The 24,216-nt window shown below is 33.1% G+C and overlaps 1 protein-coding gene across 3 annotated transcripts in view; it reads right to left on the reverse strand.

The window, feature by feature from the left end:
- LOC149420795 (chitooligosaccharidolytic beta-N-acetylglucosaminidase-like) overlaps positions 1-24,216 on the reverse strand; it is a 60,369-nt gene that overhangs the window by 6,376 nt on the left and 29,777 nt on the right. For all 3 annotated transcript variants that reach the window (XM_089635543.1, XM_089635542.1, XM_089635541.1), the window contains exons 2-14: positions 22,794-22,857; positions 15,597-15,736; positions 11,569-11,702; positions 11,377-11,482; positions 10,085-10,248; positions 8,664-8,772; positions 7,602-7,723; positions 3,557-3,691; positions 3,012-3,117; positions 2,696-2,871; positions 1,596-1,697; positions 1,076-1,196; positions 248-340 (exon numbers count right to left, since the gene is read on the reverse strand). In XM_089635543.1, the coding sequence (XP_089491669.1) occupies positions 248-340; positions 1,076-1,196; positions 1,596-1,697; positions 2,696-2,871; positions 3,012-3,117; positions 3,557-3,691; positions 7,602-7,723; positions 8,664-8,772; positions 10,085-10,248; positions 11,377-11,482; positions 11,569-11,702; positions 15,597-15,736; positions 22,794-22,855 (1,570 nt within the window). In that variant the 5' untranslated portion in view covers positions 22,856-22,857. The remainder of the gene's footprint in view (positions 1-247; positions 341-1,075; positions 1,197-1,595; positions 1,698-2,695; positions 2,872-3,011; positions 3,118-3,556; positions 3,692-7,601; positions 7,724-8,663; positions 8,773-10,084; positions 10,249-11,376; positions 11,483-11,568; positions 11,703-15,596; positions 15,737-22,793; positions 22,858-24,216) is intronic.

Genomic DNA, 24,216 nt, shown 5'->3' on the forward strand with positions numbered 1-24,216 from the left:
ACATTGTCCATCAAAGCTGTCTGAAAGGAGGAAGAGTAACATTGAATAGTAACCCACATCACGATAATACTTTTGACAGTGAAAATCTCAAATTATATCCGGTTGAGATGTTGTTCAAGGTTTACTGTTAACAATTCTGAGAGAATCAGTTATTTCCATTCCGACACTATGTTGGTAGAAACTTATTAATGGAAAGTAAAAGTAACAGAACGGAATGCAAAAAAACATGACAATAATATATTATTACCCAATATCAGTTCCGGGTGGTCTCCAGCCATTTTCTTAGGGCTGTTATTGTAGACTTTTTGCCATCCAATGAAAGGGGAACACCAATTATTACCTGGAAAATAAGACATCAATGAAAAGTCACATATTTACATTCGCTAGAATTTCTATTCCTGCATTGACCGGTCAGTGGTTGAGTGGGCATAGCGCTTGGGTCTCACCCGAGCGTCGCGTGTTCGATTCCTCGGCTGGCTAAGTCATCCATCACAACACAAGCAACATTTTCGGCTTTCTGTGGTGGTAGTAGGAGATTTTCAAACATTGTTGGGTTATTCGTGACCCGGGAATGTTTGTCTTTCTTTTTAAAAAAAAAAAGAAATTTCTATCTTGCCAAGCAAGTTTATTTATTGTTTATTGTGAAAAATAGGGATTCCAGTAACATTTCACAATATTTACGACTGATAACATACATAGGAGTGCATTAATTAATTATATCAGTTACGATGCAGCCTCATGTCAAAAAATAGAATGATAATATATAATAAAATACTTGTGTATTATAATCTTGAATTCACTGACATTTGACTGTAAATGTCTGTCTCTGAATAAAGGTGGTTTAATAGCGTAGTCAATCTCCCCAGAGGCATTATCATCGGTAGATTGGTCCTCCCTCTTGGAAAAATAAAAAGCCTGTGTTGCCTAGCTCTTGTGAAATTATCGGGTAAATAAAACGTAATACATCCAGAACATCAGGATTGCAAATGTGTCCATTCAGCAACTTATATACTACTAGTTAGACGAGTAAATAAATATAAATGTATATGTTCTAAAGTCACATCAAAGAAATTACCTTCTCCGACCCATGCTCCAAAGCCACAATCAAAGTAAAGAGCATCGTAGTTGGAAATAATCAACTTATATCCCTTTTTCAATAGACCCTGAATCTCGGGATCATCTCCCTTGGTCCACACCTGAAAACAACATCAATAGTGAAATAAATAAAAATTACTAAATATTGTATTGTAATCTCGGATGAAACTTCATAAGAATGCCGAAGGTGACAAACAGCATTTATTTATGAACATATATATAAAATTTACACGGTGTAAGTGCATACCAATAACAAATGAAATAACACATAATTTAACAAGCAGATTAAGAGTAATATATAAGGTGATAAAACTCAAGTAATCTAGTATCTTTAAATGACGTCAGGACAGAGGTAAGGCAGGGAAAAACAATGATTAATTAATCGTGTATGGATGATTTTTCATGGTAGAAAAATTATTATTACGCATTAAGTGCACAACAAATCCAGAGATTGTGTGTATATACAACTTGTTTATGAGATAGTATGATAATATAGGTACCTGAATGATGTAGTCTTCATTGCTGATATACTTGTCAATGTGTGCGGATTCGGTAAGCGTACTTGTCCACAAGATTAGCGGAAGCTTTTTGCCACCATTCACCTGGAAAAGTAAAGCCATTAAATTAATCAAAGTCTACGTTAAAAAGGCTTATAACACAAGAAGAAATAAGATGGATTTAGTTATTATATATAAATTGAATATTTTGTTTACACCACTTTTAATCAATACTAATCTAATTGTTTCAAAGCCAATATCTTCTTTGTCAGGATAATAAAAATTAACAGATTAATATTGATTAAAAGTGGTGTATAGTGATGTATGTACAATGTATTTCATTTACATATAATCAAAATGATGCCACAAAGTAATTTTACAACAATTGAAGAAGTGATTTATTTATTACTAGCTGTACCCCGCCACTCATTGCTGTGTCTGTGCAGCTAGAGAAACAATAGCGCATGTTGCTTTTACGTCCAACAGATGGCGCTGTTTAAAAAAAGCATGATTTTATCTGTCACAGGTGACATCTATATAATATAGGTACATAAAAACACATGCCTATTCGAATGAAACGTTGTGTCAAAATTTCAAGGCAATCGGTTCAAAGAAATTTTGGATATTTAAGATTTTGAACAAACGAACATTAAAATTTTTATTTATATAGATTATTATATTATTGTTAACCTTTCATATGGTCTCACAAAAATCGTTGTGCTTCCCTTACTGTCATGGTGAGAAATATGATCTAAAGAGTTTAAGAAAGAGAAAACACCACGCTTTGTATTCAAATCCAGAAGTCAACCGAACAGAAAAATAAAAATGTGCACCTTGCAAACGGAAGGTGAGCCATTTTAATTTTTTTTTATGTTTGCTTTCAAAATTATTATAATTTTTTTTAATTTTGCTTTCAAGATTAATTTTATTTTAAAATATATGTTTATTTCTAAGAAAAAAATTTGGAAGCATATTTCATCAACTTTCAAAAATAATTTTTAACATTCGGATACATTCAGAAATATTCATGTATGACAGAGCGGAAATACTCCGACCTTCTGACAGAATATGCCAGAGGCCTTAGGGGTTAATCAACTCAGTACCTTTAAAACTCTATCCTTCGCATTTCTTTGGAAATGGTCCCACAGGTTAAAGAAGCCAGCGTCCTGCAAATCCCAACCTTTCTGGGTCATCCATGTTTGAATTTCAGACGAGACGTTCCAGCAAGCATTCTTCACCTCATCACCTCCCATGTGGAAGATATCGGGCTTGAATAATTCTACAAATAAACCATCAAATCACATTTATTACCTATTACACATAATTAAATCAAAATGATCCAACATAAAACAGACATCGTAAACATTTATGGACAAGCTAAATTTGTATGTATGTACATGTTGATTATACAGAACTTACCAAACATATCAGAGTAAATTCCTTCAAGAACATCATACAATTTTTCTTTTGTAGGGTCAAGTTGTCCACATGGAGGCTCTACACAGAAGCTCTGCCAAGGTTCAGCCTATGGAAAAAAAGTTAATTAACCATTTAACACTTTTAAATTAAATTTTGTAATTTAAAAAAATTGTATTTCATAATTTTTTCCTCACTAGCTAAAGAGAATTAAAACTGTAAGTTTTCGTTTGCTAATTTCTGGTATAACTGGCACTGCGCGCTATATTTTCATTCAATTTTAGCTGGTAGTTCAGGCAGTAGCCATTTTGATATTTTTAATGTGATTTTTGTGATAAATCTCTACCATATTTTTTCAGCAGATTTAAAAAAAAAGTAAGCTATTAATGTATTCTTTTAACTTAATAAATTGTTATATTTTAAGTAAACATTGTGTGATTTGTCATTTTATGTGAAACACGCCCTCTAAGATCTAATGATCTTCGCAATGAAAGTATGTAATAACTTTTAAACAATAAAATTCTAAGTATAAAAAGAGAGAAACCTACCTTAAAGCAAACAGTGAGATTGGTTCCTTGCCACCCCTCACCCACATGGGCTGGTGCATCAAACTCCGGAATTATCTTAACTCCTCGTTCCAGAGCATACTGGACAAGATCTGATATCTGCGCTGCTGTGTAAATCTGAAAAATAAATGTTAAGTATAATGTTACATTCAAAACATTAACATTTGAACATCATTATATATTATGTACCTATGTAAAATCAAATTTGTTTGTCTCCTTAATGTGATAATACTAATTATTATATTATTTGACGAAAATTTGTTACATATTTATATCTTATTTTTTTAATTTTATTACATTGATTCTATTGACATAAAGGTTGATTCTATTTAATGCGACTGGTTTTCAGAAGTGCCTATAATATATAATAATTAAAATTAAATCAAATAAGGGGCCGTTCAAGTATTACGTAAGCAGATTTATTACAATTATTTACCCCCTCTTCCCCCTTATCACCAAAAGTAAGCAAAGCTCTTACCCCCCCCCCCCCCCCTATGCTTACGTAAAAATTGGTACCTATATGCATTTTTCTGTTAATGTATTCTGTTTATTTATTGATTCATAAGCGAAAGAGGATCAACGGTAACACAAATATTAACTTGCTTTGGTTTGCTTACAATACGTCAAATCGTCAATCGTACTGAAACGAAACAATAGATTGATGGAAGAAATTTTGACAAGTGAGTAGCGCGCGGTAATTCCCCCATTCGCTTCTAAGCGAGTACCTAAACGTATTAATTATTTGTGGGAATCCCCGAATATGTTTTTTTTTATTTATTACTTATACATTAACATTATAAATGATAACAATATGCAGACTTATATATATAATTTTTTCGTTATTATACTACTACTCCATAAGTTGAGCTCCAGGAGCTCGTGTTTATGGGAGGAGTATTTACTTTTAGTTCTAATGATTTTTTAAACAATAATCAAAAACTTATATAAATACAAACATAATATTAACATAGGTACACAAATTAGAAAAGTGTGTTTTTAAAGATAATTAAAATATTATATCTTTTTACAGAATAAGTAAGCGAGAGGAAATTAAGGGTATAATATATCAGGTAAACAAATTAGAAAAATAGTTTTTTAAAGACAATTAAATTAATATATATATTTTTTACAGATTGAGTAAGTGTAAGAAAATTAGGGGTACAATATATCAGTATCCAATTTTAGGGACTTAATTAACTTTTTGAATTGTTCATAATTCACAGTTTCGGTTACACTAATTTTATTTTTGGACAATAATATATTGTACCATCTTGCACCTAAATACGAATAGTGGTGCTGAGCCGTGGTCGTTCTAAGCATAGGAATGGCTATTAAGCCATTAGTTTTGAATCTATTGCTTATGCTATCTGAGGGGTGAATTCTATAAATAAAATATTCTTTATAAATTTGATATAAGGCGATTCTCTTATACAATTCTGTGATAGATGGTACATTAAATTCCCGAAATATCTCTAAAGTAGGGGAGGCATATGGTTTCCTAAGGATGATTTTTATAATTATTCTTTGAATTGTAATTATGGGCTGTAAAGAAGCCTTAAAAGCCCCTCCCCACCCAACAATCCCGTACTGCAATATGGACTGAATTAATGCATAATAGACAATTTTGATAGTTTTCTTATTTAAAATATTTCATATATTATAGAAAATATAGATAAGTTTTCTTATTCTTTCAACAGTGAGATTAATATGGTCTTTCCATTTAACATTTTTATCTATTAAGATACCAAGATATTTTATATTAGATTTATGATTTAGTTTCGCGCAGTCCGTATTACATGTACCGTCATTTACACAATTTTTAGAATGAATTGTTATGTTAATTAGGTTATTTGGCACATCTTCTTGTAGAGTGAAAGGAATACAATATGTTTTTTCTGTGTTGAGTGATAATAAATTGCCATCGAACCAATTTTTTATAACCTTCATATCTTGATTGGCTGCATTACTAATTTCGTTCCATGTCTTTTTTTCGATAATTATTGCAGTGTCGTCAGCAAAGGATATAAGTTTACCATTAAGTGATAATTTAAACATATGGTTAACGTAAATTATAAATAAAATTGGTCCAATAACAGTCCCTTGGGGAATTCCAAATTCTAAAGTTTCATCCACGCTTAGTGAGTTATTTAATTTTACTTTTTGGTTTCTTTGAGTTAGATAGCTTTGCAGCCAATACCTTACCTTACCAATAATACCGATATCATTTAATTTATTAATTAGTTTTGTATGGGAGATACTATCAAAAGCCTTACGTAAATCAATGAAAATGCCAAGGCATTTATTTTTTTTGTCTAATGCACGGTATATAGTTGAAGTTAGTTCTGCAATGGCATCATGAGTGCCTAGTTTCTCTCTAAATCCAAATTGGCTAGGACTTATTATTTTATTATTTTCAATTTGGTACAAAAGTTGCTTTTTTACGATCTTTTCGAAAAATTTTGCAATGTTTGAGACAAGAGATATGGGTCGATAATTTGATATTTCTTCAGGGCTGCCAGATTTAAAAACGGGTGTTACAATAGATTTTTTATAAACGGAGGGGAATATTCCACTATTTAAACTAATATTTATAATGTGTGTAATTGGAATGCTTAATAAATCATTATAATTTTTCAATATTTCTACTGTGACTCCATCAAACCCTGGTGCAGATGTATTCGGTTTTCAAACATAGACAATGTGTGGGTTGCCAATGTGTAAAATAAAAATAACTACTATTGAGCAGTGCTGACGTAATCACTATCTCGACCCCCCCACCCCCCCATGTCATCAAAAATAAGCAAAGCAAAGACCCCCCTGTCCCCATATAGTGCTTACATAATACTTGAACGGCCCCTAACCGAAATTCAAATTAAAGCAAATAAAATAATATAATCACAAACACAAGTAGGTATCCCTTTCATTGTAAATTTTAACAGTTATGATGTTGTGTGGTTGACTGTAAAGTCAGCAACCATTCGCTGCAGAGCTTCTCGATTATTCTCGAAGCACTGCAACATTGCCAATATTCAAATAGACAGTGGTGGTATTTCATTCCAAAGTGTTGATGATGAATAGCTGTAACTATCATCAAATACAGCAGTTTTATGTCTGGGGAGAGCGAGTATATGGTCTCTTTAGCGTTTACTGTGCTGAGGAGAGTCACGGGACCAGATAACAAACAATCTGTAAAACAGATAGGCAGGAAACTTCGAATTCATCAAACTGTTCATCTGACATTTGACGTAACTTCTTTCTGTTCGACATATTTATTTATTTATTTATATATTCTACGCCCATACGGGCTTTTACAGAAATTTGAAATACATAATAGTTTAGTGCAACAGTAATCAAGAAATAAAAGTTTGCTATTAGTTATATAGAAATTCAATGCAGAAGAATAGGATTATGCTTAGGTTAGTTATTAATATTATTAAGGTATGTCACTATAGCCTTCTTGTTACTATATTCCGTGCAGTTGAACATATCTACAATTTCTGCGAAATTATTGCCAACTGCATGTAATCTAGTGGCTATCAACTAGGTTAAATGACTGATATTGTGGTAATAATTAAAAAGAATTTTCATTCAAGTAGTTCTAGTTGGTATGTTGAAGGTAATTGGCTCAATAAATCAGGGCTGTCTATAATTCCACTAACAATTTTAAAAATAAAAGTAAAGTTGGAAACGAATCTTCTTTCTGAAAGTTTTAATAATTTTAATTCTTTCATCAAGTAGTTTTAGTTAATAGTTTCTATTGGTAGACCGAGTTTAAAGTTAATATAATATTTAGTATCCGATGCCGTGATAGAAGTTAAGTGAGATACGCCTGCATCTCGGAACATGCATTTTGGACATGTTGCACTTGTTTTTGGGTTTTTTCAATAAAGAGGGACAACTGTGTCTCCATAGTCCAATATTGAGAGAATAAGACTATCAGTAATAATCTTACGTAATTTCAGTGTACAATAACATAAATATGGAAAATCTAAAAGATTGTTAGAAGATTAGCAATGAATCTACGTACCTTTTGTGGTGTGATTGCTCCATACTTAGTCAAGTGAGGTTGAGATTTAGATTCAAAGGGGAAGCTGTGAGAATCAGTGATATGCCAGTGGAAACGGTTCAATTTACAACTCCCCATTGCATCTGAAAACATAAGTTTTGTCCTGAATGCACATTTTACTTGAGACTAACAAAACATAATCAGTCTCACTAATTAGATTCTTACACGCCTGTCCAACATTGGCATGGTAAAGCCGGCTTTGAGCCTGGTTTGAGATAATTTTAACCAAACAAATGCCATGGTAATAAGTTAAGTATTTCACTGTTGTGAATTTACGCACTGCGTAATATTTACACCACGTTTTTTAGTAAGCCTGCATATGTTTATATTTTTGAAACTGACAATTTGTGGTAGAATTCCATTATAATGACATATTGAAAGAATTTCAAAAAAAATTTCAGGTTTTTTTTTATTTCTGATCATTACCGGTTTCAGTATATCACGGCCATCTTCTGACTTGTACAATTTTTATTTAAATTATGGTATTGGGGAGAAAGCAACAAATATCGGGTATATATAACATCATTTAAGGAAAAATTGTACAGGTTTGAAAATGTCCGTAACAGGCTGAAACCGGTAATGGTCAGAAAAAAAAGTTTTTAATTGTTTCAATATACCATTATAATTATTATGTTAAGAGATACAATTTAAAACAACATTCTTAAATAAAAATAGAGAAAACATTGTTTTATCTATGAACCTAAAAAGCCCTGGACACAACATTAGTGCGATTTTGTACGAGTGACATTGAAGCCAAATTTATGGTGAGGGAAAATTTCCTGGCAGCCATCTTGTATGACAAACTTTTTAAATGATTTTTACGCAAAGTAGTGCATATTATTGGTGCTATTCTCATATTCCTAATGCAATTATAACTGCATAAGAATTTTTGGAGGGTATTTGATGAGACAGGGATGGAAGGCATTTTTCGTACATCTTCCCCTTCACCCCGCGGCTTCAAATTGTTCTCGAATAGCTCCGTCCAGGGCCTATTAGGTTCATGGTTTTATCATCCATAATTACCTATTGTTCGTTTTATGGATTCAACTGAAAAATAATTTCTAGCAGTGTCCAGTAAAATGCCTCTGTATGGGTAGACTGGCTTGTCCACTATTTTAATATCAGATGGGATCTATAAATAAATATATAATAACACAATTTTATTATAATGGACATTCAGACGTACATTTTTTTACGGGTGAGAACATAATTTATATAAAAAAATATTACAATGTAAAATGGTAATACAATTAATTACAAGTTGAACAATTAGAGTTGACGCGAATAACGCATTGGTAATTGTGTAACCTTCCGCCAGTATTTAAAAAAGTTACTGAGAAACAGCTTTTGTAATATTTAAGAAAGGAAAAACAATTATAGTATACTTTCAAAAGCATATTAGAAAAATGTAATATTTGAAAAGTTTTCACATTTATTGGAAAAGTTTTGTGTGCTTTTTATCATAGTATTTTTTTTTTCAAATCCATCTCTGAAGTTGTATGAATAGCAAATTTGAAACAAGCTATATACAAGCACTGCATCTGTGTGAGCACTGTGTTTGACTCAGCTCTGGTTGCGATACCTATACATTAATGCAAAACTACGTTCCATTTTCTTTAAATAAGATAATCAAGAAGTCTATCTATTTTAAAACCTCGGCAAGCGAAGCCGTACTATGTCATTTCTTAGTATATAGGAATATACATACATACTTCACTAACCATAGAAACTTCTATCAAAATTGGTGTCAATTTTCTTTAAACCAGTCTTTAATTATTATTTAAATTTATTCAGACGGCGAAGTACCGTAAAGCAAGGCACGTCTGCATACCAAATTATTTTGCAAGATACTTTTAAATAACTCAATTACGTCTTTGAATTGTATCGAACGATTAACCTCCAAATAATATCTTAGGATTGGAAGATTTTTCTGATAGATACATACTCATTCAGAACAACCTTCAGAATCATGGACTGTATTTATTATTGTATTCAAAACGTTATCAATTCAATCAATTTTTGGCACAATTTATTCCACTTTTGAAAATGGCAATTAAAATAATTTTCTGTTAAAATATTATATTATAGCTATCCAGGTACTTTATCGCTTGCCTGAATTCTTAACACAATCAATACCTATTTTGAAAATGACACTTTCGAGATCATTGAACCAGAGTTGCAATCACAGAAAAACAACTGAAATTAGTATGTTTGATGATTTGCACCTAGATTTAACCAGTTAACTAAGTGGAAAATGTGTCAGTTTCCCACCCATCCCAGGCATCGTGGTTTAAATTCCTCCCCTAGCTAAATCCTCCATCATTGCACAATAATGATGGTAGTTAAGAGTTTTTAAAATATCGTCAGGTTATTTGTAATTTGGGGGAATGTGTCTTTCTTTGAACAAAGACAATGTGGTTCATAAAACTAAAATACTTATTTACCAATAATTTCAGCCTGATGTCATCGAATACCACCAACTGCTCGAGGGTTTCCAAACCGTGGCGGGCGCCGAAAAAGGTTTCCGAATCAATAGTGCCGCTGATACGGCCATCGGCCATTGGGGTAACCGTTAATGTGTAACTCTCATCGGTTTCCAGAGTTAAATCTGTAAGAAAATCAGAGTCAAAAACAGGAAAACCAAAATAAGCCATTTTGCATGCGTACGTCCTAAATAAATTTATAAAGGCATACGGAGCTTTTCAATGATAACTGTAGTTGCTGATGCTATTACTATTATTTACCTTTGTAATGTTAGTATCTATTTTGTCTTAAAACCAGTTTGTTGCTGACCGTGCAACGGTAAAACCGGTATTATAATAATATTGAAAAAAGTTTGGGTAACAATTTATTTAAATGAGATTGCAATAAATTAAGTAACAATGATAATATAGCAACGCTTTCATAAGATTAAAGGAAATGGGTTTGGTGTTTCGATTGATGATAATATTTATCCAAAATATCAAATTATCACTATCAAGATGTGTTCAAAATGGTCAATGAACTATTTAAGCCCTGGGGCAATTTCGGGAGATATTCTTCACCCAGAAAAAACATCCGTAGAGTCTTTTGGGGATAAATATCTCCCAGCCTGACACGGTCTCATAAAAGTTATGCTATCTCATTTTGTATTATGGTGAGTAAGATTATTTAAATAGTGTTAGAAAGAGAGAATACCGCGCTTTCAGTTTGCATGCAAAAATATACCATAGACGCTCCTGAAAAAATTCTTTAGAACAACATTTTTAGCATTTGAAAAAAAATTGTCAGGGTTTGTAAATTTTTTTAAGGAATATTTTTATATAAAAATTAAAAAGTGAAGTGAAAAAAACTTTTATAATACCTTTATCTAATTAAATATGTTTTTTTAGATCTGCGTAAAGTTGTAATTACAGTTTACATGATAAAAACCATAGGTAAGCGACTTTACAAACATTATCTATCTTTGCAATAAAAATTTTAATATTTTTAATTGCATATGTGGATTTGGAATACTAAAATCTGAAAGAGTTTTTCATTTGCTTTTAAAAACAATATTTTATGATGAAATATGTTCAAAAACAACAAGTTTATCTAGAATCGAATGTAAAACGAAAATATTTTCTGCGCAATCTGCATTCTGACAGTTCACAAATTTATTTTATCTTTATTTATTTGTGTCTTCCATTAAAAGGTTGTGCACCAATATATTATGAGTAGTACATGGCAAAATGTCAGATTCTAAGGGATAACATACCAATGTAATTGACATCCTTGATATTGACAGTCACCTCCAATGACTTTCCACCTTCATTCACTTTGCTACCTTCTGGAACAACGCTTTGAACATGTTTTTGGAATCTCTGCAAAAGAAAATAATACAAATATAATATAATCCTTTGTCGACTATTAATACATACACACGTAGGTAGATATAATGTGTACTAACGGATGTTGCAGCTCTGAGTAAATCTATGGCAGGTCCATTTTGTTGGGTCATAATCACGGTTATACTATTGCGGTTGACATTGAGGAGTTGGGTTCCAAGCTTGAAAGATGTTGATGGACGTGGCCAAATATTTCCTGCAAGAAAAAATTATATCGTTATAAAATGACAAATTGTGTTAAACGGTTAACGTAGGTACTCTCTGGTGCAATGATGCACAACCTGCTACAATATTTATTGCGACTGGCGGGGCATTTATTGCAGCCAACTTTGCCAGAGAAACCGGTGTAAATTCCCAATTCCTTGAATAAAAGCAAGATACGGGATGAGAGGCACAAAGTATTAACCTGTCCGGTGGTATGACCGTACAGGTACAGTGAGAAAAAAATTCCTCGTAAGGAGTAAGACCGTACCCGTACGGTTGCGCCTAAAATTAATTAATTATTGAATTTCTTCCGGAAAACCGATAGTTACTGCCATCTAGGGACAATTTGTCATAACTTGCAAAAGTTTTTAGCAATTTAGGTACATTACCAACGGAGTTATTCACAATTAAAATATTTCGTGACGTCACCGTCTGGTAGCCGGTGGTAAACAACATTTTTATTGCGAGCGACGTCTGTTGTGAAGTGAAATTTGTGGTTTTTGTTTGTTTTTACACTGAATAACCTAATCATCTTGCATTAAAAATTACCTCACGTGTTTGGATGTGAATATTTATTACATATATTGTAATGACAGTGTTTGTTTTCAGTCTGAATACAGTTTTTGACAGTTTGAACAAAATTAAATAGTGAATCTGAGTGCTGTGAACTATTTGAAATATTATTCGTTATACTGTTATTATCATTGACATTTTATTATTTTAGGTTATTAATAATTTGGACAGTGTTTTACTGTGATTTGACTTTGTGATTCGTATTGATAAGTTGTTCAATTTAAATATTTTACTTTTATAAAAAATGGTTAACCCTTTGAATGAACAAGACATTGCTGATATTTTAATCGAAAGTGAAGATGAAGATGTTTACGAGGATCTTCATGATTTGCCAATACATTCGGATAGCTCATCCGACGAATCTGATACATCTGATGAGGATGAAACTCTCCCTAGTTGTTCATCATCCAAAAAGAGAAAAGTTGATCATCGTAAATGGGATCAGGGTAAGTTTACGCCCATTATTCATGAATTCGATTCAACTAACTGAAATGAAGTCTTTGAATTCGAACAATCTCATGGCGCTGAAATGGCACAATAAAAGGGATGTAATTATGCTTAGTAACATACATACAGATGCAATGATTGTTACTGATAAAATTGACTTCCCCACGGGAGAAAATAAAATAAAACCAGAGGTAGTTTTAGATTATACCAAGAATATGGGAGCTGTTGACAAAGTGGACCGCATATTGGGCTTCTCAAGTAGTTCCAGGAAGTCTCTAAAATGGTATAAGAAAATTTTCTTCAGATTGATAGACATTGGAACACTAAATGCTTTCTTTTTGCATCGTTTGAAAACGCAAAAGGTTTTATCATTTAACGAATTCCGGGAAAACTTAGTGTCTCAAATGATCGAAAAATATCACACGCCAAGGCCGGCATCATCTGGAGGAAGGAGAGTAGTGGATCAACCAACTCGCCTTTTAGGAAATCATTTTCTCCGTCTTGTACCATAAACTGCAGCCCAAGGAAAGCGAACTCAACGACAACGCCATTTGTGTAGGCATACAGCAGTTCGAGCTCAAAAAAGAAGTGACACGAAATATATGTACACCGACTGCAATCTTGCATTTTGCGTATATCCATGTTTCAAAGGCTACCATACGAAAAAGCAGTATTAGTTAGTGAAGACAATTTTATTCCTAAGATAGTGTACATAATAATTAGATTAGTGTTTTTGTTATCGTAATTATTGACTGCATATACATTGTGTACCTATATTGAATTTTTATAATGAAAATACAATAGTGTAAGTGTAAATAATAATACGTATATGTAAGTGTGTGAAAAAAGTTGTTCTTCTCCCCTTGATCCCCTTGGCATCATTAAAATTGTGGTAAGTGAATCTGATTTTTATTAAGTATAAACAAAAATCTGCTCCGATTTCGATGGTTGGCGATTTCTGCAAAATTGTTTTTATTTTTTCCTTCTAAATAGCTTAGTATTTGTTTTTTCCTGCTAGTTTCTAAGGATTTTTTTACTATTTTTTTATACTCTACGAGGTGGCATTTATTTTTTTCTATATTTTGATTGTTGAAAAAACTCCCTCCAGCGGGACCGTTTTGTTTCCAGAAACTCACCACTGGACAGGTTAATTAATGCACACGGAGATACTTTACTTCTGACGATGGTTTAGGACTTGTTGCCATGCAGATCGCCGTCTATTTTTTTCACATAATATTAACTTTTCAGCCGGCGATGGATACAAAAGTAGAGCAAAATCGATAAATTAATAAATTGTCCCTTCTGTGAAAAAGGTTGTGAATCACTGATCGAATGCGTTGATAATGAATTAGCTAAGTTGTTTAATCAACAACCGAAGGTTGACAATATTTAATGACTTTGTAATTTAGGATTGTTCAGAGGTGTAAGAAAGCAAAATCAAACTTAACATCGAATATGAATTTTCTTGTAACTGCCGAAAAAGGCAATTTAAACCTGTACCATCACTGATCAAAAAAATTCATCAGATCTTCAAAATGGAGTGCAAGATCTGCAGGTACACATCAAGATTACGGTTCTACTACTGGGAGCTTTGTTATAACCTCCCTTCATATATAAATATAAATATAACATATCAGTTAAAAGGAGAACGTCACTAGAACTTAGTTTGCCACTCTGCCACCGTAGTGCAGTTGCGCTCTTTCACCGCTGGCGGTAAAAAGGAGAACCCATTGTAAAAAGTATGATGACTTTAGTCTTCACAAAACTTACAACAACATCTGTGCCCCAGTCATCGATTAACAAAAGTAGGTACACTTCAGTCACAATTCCTGCCAGTTCATTATTTGACCTATCTTCTAGTACAGCCCTGGCCAACCCAAATTGCACCCCGGGCCGCATTGACGACCTAAAATTTACAAAGGGCCGCACGTACAGACGTTATACAAAAATAATTTCATTTTTTTATCACAACAAATTTCATACTTAATTCTTTTTTTGTGAGTATTATAAATAATTTGATTGCAGAGGTAATCTGAAAGTACAATCAGGTAAATGTGAAGAAAACAATACTACAGCCAGATGTGAAAAGAAAACACACATTGAACAAACAAAAAATGTATTTTTATAGTAATCAACATGTTTAACAGGGCTGCACGTAAGGGCGCCGCGGGTTGGCCAGGGCTGTTCTAGTACAAAACTTCCATACAAGCGCAAACTAGTTGTGCATATTTCGATGTGCACAAAACTTTGTTTTCCCGTACTACAGAGACAGAATCGGGTCGTATCGGGACAGCTCGACATGAGTGAGACAGATTACACTCATAACGGAAAATTACCCATAAGAGCAGTGAAAATACATAACTCATACCGTGCATCATAGATGCATGCGCGAAGCGCCTTGAAGGAAATGGTATTTTGATCCGCGTTGATCATGTGTAACCCAATGCATCTGAAATGGTTTCGTTTAGAAATACTAATTTACAATGTTAGCACTACAACATTCACACATTGGCATTTAAATGGTTTTGCGAATTTTTCAGCGATGAATTGCATATCCTTTACTCGATGATTTTGCGAATGCTGACGGAGCAGTATTATTGATTCAATTATTTATTAAATGTAACTTAGTGGGGTGAATGAATTGCTGTACCCTATCAACCAAATTATCGATGAGTACCCCTCATTAATTAATTTGGTACATCTATATTACATACTAAATACATTTTAAATGTGAAATGCACTGCTAGCAATTTCATTCATGGGCCACCTCTGTTCAAAACCCAGAGCAGTGCCAAGTACACAACAGCTGCTAGTTCATAATAAAGTGAGCTTGAAAATAAACATTTCTTAATAAAAGCATATTTACCAAACTCATTGCAGAACATTTTGCAAACACCAAGGCTCAAGGCGGAGTCTTTATTTTCTGGTGTGATCTCGTACTTCTCACAACGCCCCGAAACGCATTCCCACCGCCAAACCTCATCAGAGAGGAATTCAGCTTGAATCCTGAAATAAGAAAACGGACTTAAAATAACGGCTGTTATGAAGTAACTGAAAGAAATCATGTCAGATATAAAAATACAGAAGGTATTGTCTGGGTAATGGATTGCCGTTCAATGTTTACTGGAATAGGTTTTCTACTGACTCGATACACATAATACAACATATAAACTCTGAAGCCATCTAACATTAAAAACTTATTAGTAAACTGCATTATTGTACCAATACAATGTTGTTAGGGTGTAAGTAAGCACTACTTGGAATGCAACAGACATATTGTGCATTTTCTTGAAATGTATCCTGTTAAACCTTATTATTTGAGCCATAGTTCGAAGACCTCAGTGTTCGAGTCGTTAAGATCCTTGATTAAGAATTAAGAGGTTGCAGATTCAAATCTCAGCATGCAAAAATAAATTTCAAAAACAAAATAATAGATTTATATCATTTCTGCTGGTTCTGATAAATTCACAAAAACTGTAAAGTAAATAAAAAATATTAATATTTTTCACCAAATAACAAAAGAATAATGTAAAATTATGTTGATATTTAGCATAAAAAGAATATTATTTTCATATTCAAAGTGTCACAAACAGGTTTTCGTATATTTTCGTATAAACAACTCATATATATAGGTATGTATTTGCAGCATGTTCCAGAGTGGTAGTACCGTCCATTAAAATACCACCATTCAGAATCGAAATATTGCTTGAAATGACTTCAGCCATATTTAGCGATCAGATTTGAATAGCCAGGTACTTCTCAACCTTCCTCTTTATCATCCCCTTCTCTTCTTCACTCCCTTCAGCCTCACACAATACACACAAATACGCAATTGGGGTTGCCATAATTCCAATAGCTCTAAACAGTTAAGTGTAGTAGGGACTTTTGTGGGATATTCACCAGCTTTACCTTATATATACAGGGTGTATCGGCACTAACCCGACAAACTTTAACCAGCTATTCCTTAGCACATTTGGAGTAAAAAATGTTATGGGCACTTTGCTGTCCGGTAGCATTTTTTTTTCAATTAAAAACAAAAAAATTTAAAATTTCCACACTACATCACTGTCATTGGCATTGCGTTTCGTGTTAAACAGCTGTTATAAGCAAGTATGTCAAAAAGCGTCTTCGCTCTTTCGCACACACTAAATAATAATAGTTAAAAATGAGACGAATGGTGCCGTGCTATTTCGTTGTGACTGTAAACGTGCGCCAATATAGGTACACACGTGCATTATTCAACGGAATTCGAATAAAATAATTGCCAGATGGGTTTTCAAACTTTGTCAAAGGGTAAAACAGTGGTGACATGTGGTGAAAATATGAATAGTAAAATTTTTATTAAAAAAAAACGTTACCGGACAGCAAAGTGCACATAAGATTTTTTACTCCAAATATGCTAAGGAATAGCTGGTTAAAGTTTGTCGGGTACGTGCCGATACACCCTGTATATTACTCGAACATTGAAATTTTCTTTTCCACGTGAAACTATCAAACTTGGAAGGATTACAACATGTTATTATTATTAAATTTCAGTACCTACTTGTGAATAACTACTCAGTAATTTTTAGTGTGAGATTTGAAAATTGAATATTTAAAAAATAAATAGGAACATCATAACATAGACACAAATTTATTTATTGACTCCATATATAGAATTAATCATAATCTACACCAACACTTTGTTGAATCCTACACATTAAAGTAGCGTTGGTAAATTAGTTTTAACCCATTCATGACGAACTATTTTTTTTTCGAATTTCGCGCAGAAAATTCACAGAGTGGTTGGTTTTGAAAGTAGAATAAGAACGTTTTTTTCGGAATTTGAAAAAATCGTCTCCTCATCCCCCAGGAGCCTCGAGAAGGATGAGGTCCATATGGATCTTTCGGCAAATAACTAGTCAGAAATTTCATTTTTTCATCTTTATTGTTCAAAAAGTGTAATTTTCAACAACATTATTTAGTGTGATAGCCCTCGAAGCATTTCACGCATAGTCCGACCTTATATGTGATGCAACGGATGCGCTGCTTGCTTTTACAAGATGCACAAGACAGTTTTCCTCCCTTATTAGTCTCAGTTATCGGTATTGGCCCAGGATAATGGGGGACGGAGGTATCATACTGCATCGCCGTTTGACCTATTTTGGTGAGTTTGTCGGGTGCCTTGAAGTATTTCTTGATAGAATACTTCTCGCAGTAATGCTTTGATATTTCTTCACGGAATTCTAACTGCCCCAATTTAAAATTGCCCGTGGCTTTGCGCTTCAGAAGCCAGCAATTCTGAATGGTTACATCAATGGCCCAGGTAAAAATGGACCACCACCATTTCTGTTGGCGAACAGTAATGCGATAACATGCAACGTTTTGGTCCATTCTGTCAGTTCCGCCCATATTCGTGTTATATTGATGAATTGCATATGGCCTCTGTATACTGATCTTTTTTTGCTCCTTCCGTGAGTAACGGCTTGCTAGATCCAATGGATTCTTTCCGTATTTTGTTGAAGTTACAGAACAAACAGCGTTATCAACCCATTGAGTAACGTAGATGGGGGTCTTGCCAAATGATGTCTGCGCACTTTCAGTATGTCCTCGAGAAAGCACACCTTTGTTGTATTTTGACATTGTTGCCTTCTTCTTGGGGATAGGAGATGAACTGGGAATCCGATTGTCTCGAATTGTACCTGTGCCATTGTATCCATAAAAATGCAAATAGTACAGCAATGGCATACCCGTAAAAAGATTATCAAAGTAGAAGTGATATGGCAATTCGCGCTTTTCCACTGGCAATTGATCGACCAACATAAGTAGTGGTGAAGCATTCAAGCCTACAACACCATACTCCTTTGGAATCCGGGGATTGCTGCCTTGGTAGATCTCAAAATTGATCAAGTAACCGGAGGGTGTATTTAGGCTCCACACTTTATATCCGAATCGAATGGGTTTGCCTTTTATGTATTGCTTACATCCATCATCCATGGCGGCCATAGTATGGAATCATCGATTCATCATAACTTAAATTTTCTTCTGGGTGGAAGTTTCGCATAAACCGTTCAATAAGCCTATCTGTAAATGGACGTAACTTCCACATCCGGTCTGCACTATTGAACTGATTTGGTGAAGCAAAGTGTATCATTTTGTGTATCTGTTCAAATCTATCACGAGACATGGTGGACGCAATCTGCTTATTGTAGAAAGGGCGAGAGCTGCTCCAGTACAATCGAGTTGATGGAATCGGGCATAATTCCGATGTTCTAAGTATACCCATGTACGCTTTGATATCCCCGACAGTTAAAGGTGATACTTTATGACTATTTTCAGGGTCTTGCTTGGTCTGATATTTGTTGGATTCTGTAACGATGAATTCGTACATTTCGTTGTCAAAATTTAGTTCAAATAATTCCACCGGTGATAAAGCAGCTACGTCGGTATAATTTCCTTCGGGAAATATGCTAGAAACAATTGTCGTCACATCGTTAGACTTCCATTGAAACATAGTTTTCGGACCAGGCATACGTTTTGGAATGCGATAAGGTGGTTCAGAGGGATCATTCACTCTGTCTCCAGTACTAACACGGCATCGTTTCAAAGGAGGCTCGAAAGAAGTGCTTGCAGACGCTTGACCGTGTGATGCTGAAGCGTCGAATAAATTTATGTCGAAGTCACTGAAAGTTGAATCCAAACGCTCGTCTCCGAAATGCTCTAGATTAGGGTTCTCTTGATCTGAATCATAATCGGGCGTATCTTGTCCCTTTTTGTGTCGACGGCGATTTACGATTTGGCAATTAGAAAACAATTGCGCTCGAGAAATATTGGCAATTATTCCACCGTCATCTTCATCAGCTGAATCTGCTCCGGACAAATCACTCTCATTTGGCGGCTCCACATACACATCCACATCCACTACCTCATCATCCTCCAAATTCGTATCCGATTGTTCTTCAAGCAGTAACATCACTTCTTCAACAGTCAGACCCCTAAAAAACACGAAAAAACAATGAAATCTGCGAAAAATTACAATTTATGTATAGTGAGATCTGCCGAAAGGTCCATATGGAGCCAAAAATCAAAACCTTCAATTCAAAGTACTCTCTTTGATACAATAAGGATTATTTTTGTAACAATATGTCTATAAATAGTTAGTAAATATCATTCTTTACGGATCATAAACGGTTTTGGAAAAAAAAAATCAAATCTACACATAAGTTTATTGGATTACTTACTTCACTCGCTTTGACATTTTGAAAAATTTGCACTTTTTTCAAACTCCGTTTATACACGTCTGTCCACGCCGGCACATGCAAACGAACTGAGCGCCTCTAAGACAAACGTGTTCGTACATGCTTGCAGACTACATAAAACTGAATTTCGCATCGCCATTTTAATATATCGGCATGATGTGACTAATTGAGGTCCAACACTTTTTCGAGGTCCATATGGCACCTTCGTCATGAATGGGTTAATGATCTGTCCTTATATGTAGTGTTGTTGTAATTTCTTTTTTCTTTATGTTACTCTTACGTTTTACTAATATTGCTTCATATTTTTTAACATTTTCTCATTATACTTGTAATCACAATTTTACAAGTGTGTATTTTTTACCTTCTTTAAAATGGATTAAGTACATCTATTTACTGTCAATATCTCCTGTATAATACGTACTGCATCACGTATCACTTCTATGTAAAAGCCTTTTTGGGCGTATATATAAATAAATAAAATAAATAAATAAATAAATAAATAGACACATACCTACAGAAAAAAATATTTTTAAAAGATAGACATAAAAATATACTGCATAGCAATAATAGTAAGATTACAATCTTGATTGCCAACATTATTATTAAAAAGTGAAAATGGGCCATTTTTTTACAATCTCCTAGTATTATTTGCCAATATATTTGCACTAACACAAAGAACCTTTTGATTCAATATTATTATTTGATAGAATTTTTGTAACAATATGTCTATAAATAGTTAGTAAATATCATTCTTTACGGATCATAAACGGTTTTGGAAAAAAAAAATCAAATCTACACATAAGTTTATTTGATAGAATAATAATATTCAGTTATAAAAATAATACGTTTTCCCGACGATAAATTTGTAATGTCATTTATGCAAGACTTCACATTTTTATGAAACATTCATGGTTTTAAAATACGTATAAATAAAAACATCGCATTTGAAAATTCCACTTTACGTAGGCACCGAGGTACCTAATCGATGAAAAAATATATGTTTTAGTGATTGACCACCTTTCGAAAAATTACGTAAACCATGACAAACCATAATCATATCGGGATGAAATGAACATTTTTTTAGTTTATTGTGTGAAAAAAATTTGTGTATTAAAAAGGTATGGTACCTAGAAAAAATAAGATTCCATTTTTGGACAGAATGGATAAAACGAAAAATGAAAACTCAATTTTGAACTAGTTAGGTGGTAAAGCAAACTAAATTCCGATAGGAGAGGGCACCAGAAGAAAAATACGTGATGTAAGTATATTATATGTATATAACTTATAGACGGCTAAAGGGTTTAAAAGTTTTTTTTATTATTGAAATGCCCTGTTACTACCTGTTGATAAGTTTCGGGCTAGAATTAAAAAAATGTTAAATTTAAACTATAAATTTCTAAAAAGAAAACAATTTTCTTTTATTTCAATTAACCCAATCTCTAACTTAACATTTCCTCCATTGGGATCATGGTCTGTTAACAGCCTAAAATGTTAAGGTATTAATGGAATCGCGGGTTAAATTCTGTCCAATATGTAAAAACAACCTACATACACAGTGTGGATTGAAGATTAGGCCATAGTGATTTTTTTCGTTTTTAGAATTTCAAAATCCCTATATATGTATTTAATCGGTGACCCTATACCGTATAAGAAAAAATACACAATTTTATACGTTTATATTTTATTTTTTTACGTGATGAAATCTTCAGGTTGCGCGGTTAACCTTAAAATTGAAACAATTATTTTTTTGCATGTTCACAAAGAGTTCCTCACAAAGAGCAATTAAAGTAACTTTTTTGATATTTTATGGTGGCACGTGTTGGACTATTGTTTCTCGCTCTTGGAACTCTTTCTAGTGACTTGAAAGCGAAGCGCATGAAACTCAAAATTACTCCCGCGCATCGAATTTTTGATGACATACTGATTTACTAAAAAAAAGCCCAACACAAAAAAGACTTGTCGTTGTTGGACGATCAAAATAGTTCAAATACGTCACCGACTTATTGTGATGTTATAGAGTTACCGTATATGGGTGAAAAACGATTTATTATTCTTGATTAACGGAACAAGTGTTTCGATTAAAGAAGTTTGTGAAATATTAGCAAAATATATAGAAAAATTTATAATCATTAATGCATTTTAAACCTACTCACGCATCTTGTGCAGGAATTACACAAACTATAATAACAATGAATACGACAACAGACACTAAAGCCGCTCCAACAACTGCAGCAATTTTCAAACACTTCTGGGTAACCATTATCTTAAATTTAAATGTGTATTTTTCATTTATAAAACTGGAATAATAGTAGATCTAGGCTTCCGAAACGAATAAATATTATAACAAAGTTCTAAGCACGAAATACACAACATAGGACATGTTAAGTTTCAATGTATTTTGTACAATATCATGTAATTAGCGATTTTGTAGTAAATTTAAAATTAATCAAATCTCCTCAAAATTATCGATAATACTAAACGTATTATCTTCTTGAATTAAATTTATAAACTACCGTTGTTTAACAATGTTCATAAATTACTAAAGCACGATGATTGTTTTGAACGTGTTTTGAATGTAATATGTACCTACTTACAAATTATAAGAAATCAGGGACGTGTAGAATTAAAGTGTGCATTTTTTTCAATACAACCAATATTGTAACGCCATTGAATATAACGGGACAGCAAGCAAACATCATGAAAAAAAATATTTTTAATCAATTATTCCGTTTTGAGTCGAATTTTAATCGGAGAATCATTTTTTTGCATCGGTATAGCGAAATATTTTTTAAAATTATTATTGGTATTTGATAGTTAACACTTACGAGTTTTCTGCAACGAGTATTACCAGCAAGGCACACGCGAAAGCGCCCCATCGTGAGAACATTTCTGTAACAAAATATATTTAAGATTTAATAAAAAGTACATAATATGTCATTATTTTGTGACCCTATATTCAACTAAAGAGGACAACTGAGACCTAACCTTAGATTAATGACTGATAAAATTGATGACAGGGGTATCGATTTGGCTGGCGGCCAAACAACACTGAGACTAAAAAACCTTAACACCGTTTGCAACAATCCAACTACTCATTATGTACATACATTTTTCTAACAGGAAAAGGACACAAACCTTCCAAAAGGTGAATCAGACGAAAGTGAAGGGATAACCACAATAAAACTTACAATATAATACTCGTATGTATATTCAGAAGTAATAAATCACAACAATTTCAATGTACTGGGCTGGTTCAGTCCAAGTGAAAGTGATATAGTTAATTATTTATTGTAAGTAGCACTTTTAATCCACTTATCGTAAATAATAATAATAAATACCTTTGGTCTCTTGAAAAATTATCATAAAAAGTACCACAAAACAATATAAATTGCAACAAAATGCTGTTTTTCTTAAATTATACTATTTCCCAAGTACGAAAATACTCCAATAACAATTTTGAGCACTCCAAGTGTGCATGTACAACTTTATACAACTCTTTTTGCTCCACAATTTAACTTCTGCTCAACGATTCTTCTCTTTTGCTGCGTATACAAACGCGAGCCGAACTGCCAAGCTGTACCTCAACTTATAGGAAAGGAAAACGCCGCTTGCAGTTGCTGCGTTCCTTTCCCGTAATTCGTGGCCCGGTTCGCGATTCAGTTCGCAAATGTATACGTGCCATTATGTAATGACAGAGAACAAAATAAGTTACAAATTCTCCGAAACAGAGCAATGAGAACAATACATGGGCGAAATAGATTTTCAATAGTAACTAAAATGATAAAGGAACTAAATTGGCTAATAGTGAAACATGCTGACCTTGAACACGATAATATTTATAAATAAAATAATAAACAACCTATAACCAAAATACTTCTATAATCTCTAAATAGTATAAAACAACAGCGCTTAGTTTTTCTAAACTATGCAGCGGATTTTAATTGAGGTTTCATTATCATTTCGAGAAATTCTTCCATAAGGTTTATTTTATTTATTTATTTATCTATCAATATAAAGTTTTTTACGGTTTTTTAAGTCTCACTAGGGTACACCTGTGTCGAGACAGACCTATTCAGATACTAGAATATTTACATGCATAACTAAATCAAAATACAAATTACAAAGTTGTATACACTTTAAACCATGTAGACAATAGAGAGATATTAGAAAGTGTAGGTACAGGTAAGACAATATTATAAATGTATATGAAAAATAAATGCATTTAGTTGGAGGACGTAGTTACATGCG

The sequence above is a fragment of the Hesperophylax consimilis genome, chromosome 9 (genome assembly GCF_061612785.1).
Source record: "Hesperophylax consimilis isolate HC1 chromosome 9, BYU_Hcon_1.0, whole genome shotgun sequence".
NCBI classification, from domain to species: Eukaryota; Metazoa; Arthropoda; class Insecta; order Trichoptera; family Limnephilidae; genus Hesperophylax; species Hesperophylax consimilis.